The sequence below is a fragment of the Manis javanica genome, chromosome 10, assembly GCF_040802235.1.
Source record: "Manis javanica isolate MJ-LG chromosome 10, MJ_LKY, whole genome shotgun sequence".
Taxonomy (NCBI): Eukaryota; Metazoa; Chordata; class Mammalia; order Pholidota; family Manidae; genus Manis; species Manis javanica.
Genome location: NC_133165.1, coordinates 52,858,282 through 52,870,124, shown reverse-complemented (window position 1 = coordinate 52,870,124; position 11,843 = coordinate 52,858,282). Strand labels below are relative to the sequence as shown.

The window sequence follows — 11,843 nt, the reverse complement described above, 5'->3', positions numbered from 1 at the left end:
CGCCCTGCCACGCCCCGCTCCCCTGTCGCCTTCCTCCGCGGGCCTCCACACCCCACCCCCAAGGTCTTGGCGCTGGGTCCTGGCTTCCCATCTCTGGGCTCTTGACGCCGACGCCTGGAAAGCTCCCGCAAAGGCTCCCCAAGCTACCGCGCTGCGCCGGGCCCTGTGCGAAGCGCGCTCTCCCTCAGCCTTGTGGAGCCACCCGGAAAAGCCCTGAGACGTTTACAGAGGAGAAAACTGAGGCCCAGAGAGAGTTGCCGTTCCTACACTCCTGGCTTGAAGTGAGAGAGCTCAGGTCCCCGTCACAGGTGGACTGGAGCTGAGACTGGGTTTTCGCAGTGTCTTAGTGCCGCCTCTGCCTAAATGCCTACACCCGAACCACCTCTTCTGGAAGCATCTCTGGAGCTCAGGACACAAGATGAGGTACGCTTGACGGGAAGGTTTTACTTATTTCTTCTTAAATGAAAATGTCGTGAGCCCGTGAGAGCCTTAAAGATGGATTAGATTACTGTCTCCATTTTTTATAAATGAAAAAGTATAAAGCCGAGACCCTCAGTTCGTAGTCAGAGGTGGAACACAGGTTCCCTGGCCGCAAATCTAGCCCAAAAAAGCAGGCTTTTCAGTGGGCAGCGCTGTTGACATTTTGGGTGGGAAAATTGTGTTGAGGGGGCTGTCCTGTCCTATACATAGTACGATATTTAGCAGCATCCCTGGCCTCAAATCGGCTACATGCCGGTAGAACTCCCTCCCCTTCCCCGTGGTTGAAACAACCAAAAATGTTATCAAACATTGACAAATGTTCCCCAAGAGGCAGTTGTCCCTGGATGAAAACCATTGCCATAGAGCAAACTGGTAAAGACCCTGAACTAGGGGGTCCAGTAGTTCTGGGCCCTGGTCTCAGGGCTGACTCTAGATGTGTGACCTTGGGTTAGTTACCTGTCTCGGCTTCATCTGTAAAATGATACACCTGAGCATTGGCCTGCTACTACATAGTTCTCAGGCACTTTGCATCCAGTGTTCTCTGTTGACCCACTTCTCCTGTGTGACCTGTGTCCATAGCAACCTGGAAAATAACTCTCTTAGGCAAAAAGAAAAGCAGTCATGGGGTTGTAATTAAGACCGGTACAGTAAAGGCTGTAAAAAACTTAGCATCTATCTGGAACATAGGAGAGGCTCAAAAATATTTAATGATATTACTTCCAGAAACTATATTTCTAGTAATAATCAGGCTGGTGGATAGATAAATAAGCTTGGGCATATACAAATAAGCCAAAGAATTATGCTTTAATTCCACAACAGTCCAGAAAAAGAGACCTAATGGGGAGATAAGACATGGACAGGTAAGTGTCCTAAATTAAGTTTCAGGCAGTTACGCGTGGCTTCATATGCTTTGTTCAACTTCAGTATAACAGGTTGGGGTTTTCTGTTTTGGTTTGATCTTTACTTGAGAACAAAACGTTACTACCATCATTTCTTGGCAGCTGTTGCTTTGAAAGTGGAATTGGTGCCTGCTCTGGGATTTTTGCTCAAGGGTGCCATCTAGGGGCATCTCTGTGAATCCTCTGATTCCTCCCACTTGTAGGGCCAGCCAGGTTTTGCTTTTTGTTGTGTTGGCTGCCCTCCACCACATTGTGTTCTCCGATGGCCAGGATCTTAGCATCCATCCATAGTAGCAGGACTTGGCTCTTAAGGACCATTTGATGGGTCAATAAAATAAATCCATGTGCAGCCTCTTTATGCCTTTTCACAGTTAACTCTGGCTAAGCAACTGTTTCAGGCCTCAGAAAAGATCGGCCAGCCAGGAGCACTGGGTTTTGAATAAGAACTGTGTGAAAATTTCCCAGCAACAGATTGAGACCCAAAATTGTTAATACCACATAGAAGCAGACAACCTAGACCCTAGCTGACCTCTTCTCCCAATATTGCCAGATTTAGCAAATAAAAATATAGGACACCCAGTACAATTTGTGTCTCAGATGAGCAACAGATAAGTTCTTAATGTAAGTATGTCCCAAATATTGAATGAGATAAACTTACTAAAAAATTATTTGCTGTTACTTGAAATTCTAATTTAACTGATTGTCCTGTATTTTATCTGGCAGCCCAATGTCCTTGGAGTTGAAGGACTGAGGGACTTGAGACCTTCATCCTCTCTTGGGAGTTACTAAACAGTATGTGAAGTCAGACAATTCTGGTGCAGGTGAGGTGGTGGTGGTAGGGGGAAGATGGCATTTTCATTCTCTGTGATAGATATTTTACTTAGTTTCCATCTTTCTTTAGACCACATGTAGGTTTTTGGTTAAAGCCATGGAGCAGATTCCATAATTGAGTTCAAGTTCCAACTTTGCCACTGACCTAGCTGAGTAATTTTACTTGCTTGTGTTTGTTTCTTCAACCATAAAACTTGGAATAATAATAGCACTTATTGTCTGAGTTGTTGAGAAGATTTGGAGAGATGATGCTCACTGTGTCCTGAGCACAGAGCCAGCAGATAGTATAGTTCAATAAATGGAAGCAGTTTTTATTGTTTTGATGTTTTTGAACACAGGTAGATGTAAAGCACACTAAATTTCAGATGGAGGCATGCCTGCTACTCACTTACAGGGTCATGGGGCTCCTTATTACCTTACCTGACCCTTTCTAATTTTTTACTTTGTCAGGTTATAGCCACTGGCTTTTTCGGGAGGGACATGGGGTTTCATGTTCTATTATAGGAGGCCTGTAATTATCCCATTTCTGTCTCAACCAAAGTCTGAAACCCTGCCACTGGCTCATTCATTCCAAAAGCTATTTGCAGTTGTATGGCAGGTAGTACAAATGTAAGAGGTGAGATACCGCAAGATTATTTTGAAAGTATGGAGAGCCCAACTTTGAGAAAGAAGTAAGGAAAGGGAGAAGTGGAAGTGTTTGGTGTTATGCAGTGCTCATTGTAGGATCTCAGAAATGTTTGTGTTCTGGACAGGTCCTTTATGGACAGAGTACTGGTCTCTGGAGTCTTAAAGACCAGATTCAAATTGTATCAGTGTTCTTCAGGTGTTGTGTCAACTTGGCAAAGTTATGTTTATCTCTCAGTTTTGGCTTCCTTGTCCATAAAATGGGGACAACATGGAGCTTAGGAGAAGATTGAAAAAGCAGGTCTGCAAGCACGGCACCCTAAAAAGAGCTCAACAAGGCTTTCTTGGTTTTGAGAGAACTAAAAGTGACCTATGAATGTTTGGGGAGCAGCCAGTATTGTAACTTGTGTGTGTATGTGTACGTGTGTTTTGTGTTTATGCCAAGAATGATGTTAGCTGTGACTTCCCATGTCAGGTAACTAGACTGTCCCTTTGCCCAGGACTGAGAGGTTCCCAAGATGCAGGACTTACAGTGTTAAATCCCAGGAAGTCCCTGGCAAACTGGGACAAGTTGGTAGTCTTCCTGCTATGTGCAAATGGCTTTATAGACATTATCTCATTAAATCTGCAAACCTATCTAATGAGGTAGGTACTCACATTGTTGCCATTTTATGTGAAAAAAGGACACTTGGAGAGATTAAACAACTTGCTCAAGCCACACAGCTAATTCATGCGAAGGGCAGGATGTAAACCCAGACCTGTCCAGATCTGGAGCCCAACACTTTAACCATCATGCTCTGGGTATTTGGACTTCTCCAAAGGCACAGTCTCTTATTGCCACTCACTTCTACATTTCCAGATCATTGCTAGACACCCTCCCCATCTTCCTTTCTGTCACCAACACTTCCTGCTGCCCAGCCTGGCCTCCAGCAAAGGGAGACACCAGCTGAGTCAAGCCCAGTCTTGTGTCTGGTCACAGCAGAGGTTTCCCTTCCTTAGCAACAGACGCTGAAGCCTAGTTACGGGTCCCAGGATCTGGGTACATGCACCTCGAATGCTAAAACAGCTCAGAGAGTAAAGAGGAGTTCAGGCTGCCAGGGATATTGTTTGGTGGGGTACTTCCTCCCTCTCCTCTCTATTAATATGTTACTCTGCTTCAGTTTTTCCTCTACAGTGAACTCAGTGTGTTCCTGGAAAAGTTCTATGAGAGGAGCCACTCAGTAGAAGGGAAGAGTGGCCAGAGCAGGAGTTGGAACCACAGCAAAATGCTCAGCAGCACTCCATTGCTGTCTGTTCATTTTCTAGCTTCCCTTCCTCTCCTTTCCTACCAGGGAACTCCTCAGGGGGCTAAAGTCTGTGACCTCAGGGAGGAAGCCTTGTGAACAGAGTTCAGAATGTCTTGAAAGTTCCATTTTCTGTGTCATCCCCACTGTGGCAAAACGAAGTGTGAATTTCAGAGCCACTGGTAGGAGAGGATCATCTCTGGAGAAACTAAGAGTACTTTATTCATTTTTTAATAGTTCCAGTTAGAATGAACAATACAAGTAACATGGATTGCTCATCTCAAAAGGTGGGTATGAATTTTAAGGTGTATTTTTTTTTATCCTGTATTTTCAACATACAGAGAACTTGGGAATGGGAGAGAAGGGGATGTTTTTATCATAGACCGATTGTAATGTCAGATCCCCTTGAATGAGCAAGTATGCTAATCACATTCTTTTATTGTGTCTTTGGAAGTATGCCTTTTGCTGGTTTGGGCTCTTGGACATCCTCAAATTTTGCTGTGAAAATTTCAGGAATATAAACACTTGTTCTTTCCCGTCCAAAGCTATTAGGCCATATATCCCATACAACAGTTCCCAACACTGGATATACCTCAGAATACCCTGGAGAGCATCATGAAAATTTAAGAGACTTGGCCTTATTCCCAAAAATTCTGAACCAGAAGGTTTGGAGTGGGACTCTGGAATCTGTATTTTTAACTAGACTCTGCTGTTGCAGGTCTTCAGCAAACATTTGGGACTGGCCACCATGAAGGACCTGCACATATAACATGTAGTCAGAAATAAGCCACCAGAAAGTAACAGTTCTGCCCAGTGTAGATGCCAGAATATTGGTTGTAAAAGCCAAGATCCACTAGGTTGCCATATATTGAAGTGCCTAGAGGTGCATTTTAAATTGAAACTTTATGAAATAAAAGTGGATTTATTGATAATGACTGGGCCCACCCCCTGAATTGAAAACTGCCTGCAGTTTGCCAGAGAAATACTTAAACATTAGTACTTTTAACAAACCATTTTGAAGAGCTGGATAGTTCTTTCAAAAATCTTCATCTCTTTCCCCTAGAAGGTGCCACAGAGAATTCTTAGCCAGGTGTGGTTAAGAAAACTCTGTTTTGTTTTGGAATGATTTCTGATCTGCTGATCTTGTGTCCTGTGTGTTCCTGTTCTGTGGACTGAGATGTGTACTGCTGTCGGTATTTTTGGCTCTGTGTATATAAGCCTTAGTCTGTGCCTGTGAAGTAGCTCAAAATTTAATTTGTTCTTCAGAGGCTCTGCTTCTCTCCATTGTGTTCTGAAAATGTTTAATGTTGGCTTACATCTTTGCAAAGTGTTGTTTTGCTTTCCTTATTATCCCAAGGATGGTTTATCTCTTTAATGACTGAGCTGCCTCTGTGTCCTTTTGTTGGCTGACCATCTCTTAGTATGGAGGAACATAAATATAATTCAGTGGCTGAGACCTAAAAGGGAATCTATGGGCTCAAGTTACTGAGAAGTCCAAACTGGATCCAGAGGTCCAGCTGACGTCAATGGGAGTCTTTCACCTCCTTGTGGCTCTGCTTTCTTCTATGTTGACTTTATACTAAGGAAGACTTTTTCCCCATAAGACATAAGGCTGAGATGGCTGTTGAGAGTGCCCCTTTTTTAATAGCTCTGGTGAAAGTGTCGGTAGAGACTCTGATCAGCCCAGGTTGGGACACGTGCCTGTCCCTGAATGTGTAGCTGTATCTAGGAGGCTGGTGTATTCTCATTGGCCAGACCTGTGTCACATGCTCTTCCCTGCAGCCAGGGGACAGGATTAGCCCAGTGTACAACATAGACTGAAATTAGAACCAGTTATGTCTGCTAGGACTCTTTCCACTTCTTTTGGTAGGAAAAGTAACTTCCCCATTAGTGTCAGTGCTGAAATTTGCTTTATCCCAACCATGAGAAGCATGAATGCCAGAATTCCTCTAAAGTAATGTTAACATCATCCTCCATTGCAAAAGGCCAGGGATTTTTGGTTTAACTATTCATTCCTTGTCTTGTAACTTACTCAAGATGTCCGAAATTTGTGGTATTGGCTTGTTATTCTTTTAATGAAGATTTTTATTTGAAACATATTTAAAAGGTAGGCTAAGGGAAAGATTTTGACTGCCTACACTGACCACCTTGTTGCTTGCAAAGATGAAACACTGACAGTGCTAACCTATCAGTTTTCATTGTATGCCTGGGATGCTGCAGGAAATCATCAATGACCTCACATCCCTGAAAGTACTGCTGCCAGAATCGATCTTGGCTGGTATGGTATATCCACTTCTAATGACCAGGTTCCTTTCAGGTTGATGCTCGGTTTTTTTTCATTTTGTTCAACTCATCAGGGCATATCCGATATTAATTTCAGTAGTGAAAAGAGGGGCCTCCTGAAGATGACTGGTTAATCTTAGATCCTTGAAATTGAGGTCAACAGCAGAGAGGCAGACATAGTGATCTAAACACAAAGCAAATTATGTGCAGCAGGGTCAGTGGGTCTCAAACTCATGTTTGAGGTGAAGCCCATGCATCCTTATTTTTAATAAAATTCTATTGGCACCACTATATTTGAGAGCCATTGAATTAGACCACTAAATCAGTGAATTTGTTTTATGTTTTGAGATTCTAGGCTCAAGATATATCTGTTTCATGTTTTGAGATTCCAGGATCAAGATATATCTGTTTGCATGTTTTTGTTTAAGATCAACAACCTTCTTAATTTTCCATGTAAGTGATACTTGCCATTTCTGATATGTTGGAAGCAGAATGATGTGTGTTTAAAAGCACCTCTTGTGTGGGTAGGATGTATTCCTATCCTCTCTGAGCCTTAGTTTGTTCAGGTACCACATGGGTATGAAAAGTTTCATAAGGTTGTACAGTGCCTGGTGCTTAGTAATCTGGAGTAATGACACATGTTGTTATTCTTATTATCTTATGATGTTGAATCATCAGCAGGGGGTTTGTTGGGACTAATATCAGATTCATATGCTCCCTACCCGCTGCCAGTTACTCTGCATCACATAATTTGCTGTAATTATCAAATTAATTATATCAATGATGATTCAATAGTTTTATCTTGCACAGGAGTTAAGCCTAAATTACTCTTTGCCTAAGGTGAAAAACCACAGAGAACCAAAATTGACCATGAAAATCCCTTAAACCGTCTTTAAATGGCTATACTGCCAACACCTCTCAAGTCCAGCCCAGCAGTTTTCCTTCAGTGTTGGAACAAATTATGTTTGTCAATCACAGTCCCAGATGAAGTATTTGTCTTGCAAATGGTTGTCAGAACACACACGGCATTGTTCAACACTGCCATCACTTTCAGCTCTACTCAAGAGAGACCCTTGGCACTGAGATTGGGCATGGGAGTCACAAGCTTACCCCCACCTGAGGCTTACTCCCAAATGTATACTCACTAAATGGAATGGTAGATTCTAATCCCCACACTGTTTAAGTGATACTTTTTCTTTTCACAAGAAGCAACAAGAGTTGCTTATATATGTCTTAAACACATGTAAAATACAATGCCACTACACGAGCGCATTTCTTTGTGGAATTTTGTGTATGTGAAATGCAAATGTCAATTTTTTAAAGTCAAACTCATTTAATCACAGCCCTGAGTGGGATCCTTAGGGTGCCTTCAGAATCTGGGCTCTTCCCAAGGGAAAAAAATCTGAATTTGCTCACAGAGGGGTAGCCAAGCAGGAGATGCTGGAGGAGAGACAAATCAATAATATAAAAATTAAACCTGCACAGTGGATTGGGGGAGTTGAGAAGGGTATTTTGTGGGTGGAAGTCTGTGCCTAAAACCTTCCTGGGGGTCTTTACCCCTCACCAGCATAGAGGCTTAGAAATCTTACCTAATACCTCAAGAGCAGCTTTGTTCCCATTTCTCACAAATGTAAAAAATACATCACACATGAGCCACTCCCAGATGAAGCCAGAGGTGACCCCTCTGCCTCCTTTTGCTAACGAGGAACCATCTGAACTCTATGAGGTATGGTCCCCTGGCTGCTGCTCTTCTGCTGGCGCTTCTGGGGGTCAAACAGTCAGACTTGACAGGTGGAATTGGTCACTTTGGTCATTCCTGCCACTGAAACATGCTGCAGCAGTGTAGGGGGAAGAGCACAATGCTGAGTTAGAACATGGTCTGCTCACTTACCTGCCATGTTACCAAACTCTCTCAACCTCTGCAGCTTCAACTAAGGGTAATTATTTCTACCTTAGAGCCATGTCCAGAATAAAGAAAAAGGAGTAAAGACAATAGATACACATCACCTGACTCGCAAACTTACTGCATATTGAAAGCCAGCCATTATCCTTGACATCAGAAATCATTCTCACAGTGGTCAGAGAAGTGCAATTATTGTCCATTCAGAAAGTATTTGCACCAAGTGTGCAGGAGGTAGAAACCCAGCACAAGGCATGTGGGACTCCGTGAGTCTCAGTGCGAGTGGAGCCCAGGCCCCGTGAGAGATGTCCCTCTCCTCATGCCATGCTCTGCATTTCTTCCCTTGTAGACTGTCATATCCCATAGCTTTTATCCACCCTTGATGCAACGGAAGTCATGGACCTTGGCTGCACCCTTCAAAGAGCAGCACCACCATCGTGGACCCAGTGACTCCATTGCCAACAACTACTCCTTGATGGCCCAGGACCTGAAACTGAGGGACCTGCTGAAGGTCTACCAGCCGGTCACCATCAGTGTCCCTAGGAAAAGGATGGATCAGGAGCTGCTATTAGGTATTTCTGGTAGTGTGCCATACCAGCTCAGAGTGGGGCCTAGGAGTGAGATTTCTATTCCTGGGTTCTAGTCCTGGCACCAACTCTTGGTACAGCTAACTTTTTTTTTTAATTAAGGTATCATTGATATACAATCTTATGAAGGTTTCACATAAGCAACATCATAGTTTCAACATTCACCCATAATATCAAGTCCTCCTCCACCCCATTGCAATCACTGTCCATCAGCATAGTAAGATGCTATAGAGTCACTACTTGTCTTCTCCATGGTATACTGCCTTCCCCATGACCTAACTATATTGTGAGTGCTAATTATAATGCCTCTTAATCCACTTCTCTCTCCCTCTCCACCCACCCTCCCCTGCCATCCCCTTCCCTTTGGTAACCGCTAATCTTTCTGTGAGTCTGCTGCTGTTTTGTTCCTTCATTTTGCTTTGTTGTTATACTCTACAAATGAGTGCAACCATTTGGTTCTTGTCTTTCTCCACCTGACTTATTTCACTGACTATAATATCCTCTAGTTCCATCCATGTTGTTGCAAATGGTAGGATCTGTTTCGTTCTTATGGCTGAAGAGTATTCCATTGTGTATATGTACCACATCTTCTTTATCCATTCATCTACTGATAGACACTTAGGTTGCTTCCTTATCTTGGCTATTATAAATAGTGCTGCAACTAACTTTCAGTAACCTGTAGAGCCTCAGTCTCCTCATCTGTGAAATGGAAATGTTTCTAATGGTTAACATTTACCATAAACCATGTGCTTTACATTTACCAAACACCAACTAGCATACCATGTACTTGTGTTATTGATTGCTACATAACAGATTACCCCAAAATATAATGGTTTAAAACAACCATTTAACATTGATTATCTTAAAGGTTCTATGGATCTGGAAAGACTCAGTCTTTCACAAGAGTGCAATCAAGGTGTCAGCCAGAGCCATAGTCATCTAAAGGCAACAAGGGAAGGATCCTATTCTAAACTTACTCATGTTCTCAGGTCCTTGCTGGCTGTTGGCCATCCTATCACTTCTGCTGTATTCTATTTGTTAGAAATGAGCATTAGGTCCAACCCACACTCAAGGGGATTACACAGAGGCATGATACCACGAAGTGGGGATAATTGGGGACCATCCTAGAAGCTCATTACCACAGTACTGTATATGTATTGATATATTTAATCCCTCTGGGTACACATATATCTGTTTAAGATTATTCTTTAACAATTCTTGTGAAACAGATGTTGGAGAGTCTCAACCTGCCCTTTATCTCAAACTTGTTCTCATTTTTCTTTTTTCTCTCTGTGCAATGTTTGGGTGAATTCCTCAAATATATCTTTAGTTCACTAATTTGCTGTTTAACTCTATCCAATCTTGAGTTTATCATGTCTAATGAACGTTTTTTGTTCTTAGGTTTTTTTTTTCATTTTCAGATTTTCTAATTCGTTCTACTTATTGGTGCCACCATTGCCAATTGCTTATTTTATTCTTATGGGCATTGCCCTTTCAAAATTACTTTGAGGATCTGATCTTCAAAATTTATTCTGGGGCAATATTTGCTTTGTAGGGTTTCCATTTTATAAATCTATTCCTTGATTGTTGAGTTTACTGGTTATCTTTTTTAATATTTGTTTTTCTCACATGTTCTGGGATTTTAGTTTGCAGACTTACACTGAGAGTTGTTTCCCTTCTTACTATGTGCATCCTCCCATTTTTTCTTGAGGTATAATCCACATACAAAAAATACACACATATTTAGTGTTTGTTTCAATGGGTTTTGATAATTGTTTATATTGTCTAGCCACCACCCAAGCAAGATAGAGGACATTTCCATCACTGGACCAAGTTCTCTTGTGCTTCTTTCCAACCAGTTGTCTCCCCTACCACACACCATCCCATCCCAGAGTAACCACTTTCTGATTACTGTCACCAGAGATTAGTTTTGTTTTTTCTTACATATAAATATAATTAGTGTACCATTTTGCCACACCCTTCTTAATCCCACAGTTGGGAAAGCTTTTTTATTCCTATGCCTTCATCTGGCCTCTTAGGACTCTAGATCAGTACCAGTCCTTATATTGGTGACTTGGGACTCCCATCCTAAGGTGATATTTGAGGATCTAGTCCTTGAGGCAGTTTGAGGGTTGTTCTAGTTATTATCAGCCTTTCTCTATCTCTTGCTACCACATGAATTGAGGATACCTACAATTTATCTGTGTGGCAGTGCTGCTGTCATTTCAGCCTGTCTTCATGGGTAGGGCAGCCTCACTTCAGCCCTGGCTTTATGCTGTGACCCTAGCTTCTGTCCTCCACAATTATGAAAAGTTTTTGGACTCTATGAGTCTCCCAGATATAAAACACCTACTTACTTCGGCCTCTCATAGACCCAAAAGTGAGTTTATGACTTTTACCTCACATCGTGTTTATTTCTGGTCCACACATAAAGGCATCTTGTTGAATATTGCAATGTCTTTTTAATTTTTAAAGAGTATTTTTTCTATTGTTATATTTGGAGTAGATTGAGGAGCTCAAAGTATGAACTCATAATACATCTTGACTGGGAGCTTTCAGTTCTCTTTGAGTCTCTCAACATGTCAATAATATTAGTATGTCTTTACACTTCTCTAGTACTTGTTAATTTCAACTAGCGACTTAAGCAAGTAACAGTATCTAGTTAAAGTTTAATAACAGTTTTATATTTATTAAGTTTATTTGTAGTTACCTTATATTTGTTATGAATGATATTGGTTTATCTATTTGTGAAAATCATATATTCCCTTTAAAATAAATATATTAAGTTTAAAAGTCTGAGTCTATTTAAAGAAAAAATATAATAATACACCTAGTATTTAGAAAATAGAGTATATAGGATTGGAGAGTGAATCAAGTAGGTAATTATTAATATTTGTCAAATGTATAGATGAATTGAAAGTATGCTCAGCCCTGCCATTTCACAGTTGGGAAAGCT

General features: G+C 41.7%; 1 protein-coding gene across 8 annotated transcripts in view; it reads left to right on the top strand.

The window, feature by feature from the left end:
* The first annotated feature begins 8 nt into the window (after positions 1-8).
* Positions 9-11,843, top strand: part of DNAH3 (dynein axonemal heavy chain 3) — a 216,719-nt gene continuing 204,884 nt past the window's right edge. For 2 of the 8 annotated variants that reach the window (XM_073215470.1, XM_073215464.1), the window contains exons 1-2: positions 13-423; positions 8,650-8,872. In XM_073215470.1, coding sequence (XP_073071571.1) covers positions 364-423; positions 8,650-8,872 — 283 coding nt within the window. In that variant the 5' untranslated portion in view covers positions 13-363. Of the gene's footprint in view, positions 424-2,102; positions 2,201-6,752; positions 8,127-8,649; positions 8,873-11,843 lie in introns of those variants that run through there. The other 6 variants (XM_073215465.1, XR_012122282.1, XM_073215471.1 and 3 more) reach the window with 6 other exon arrangements.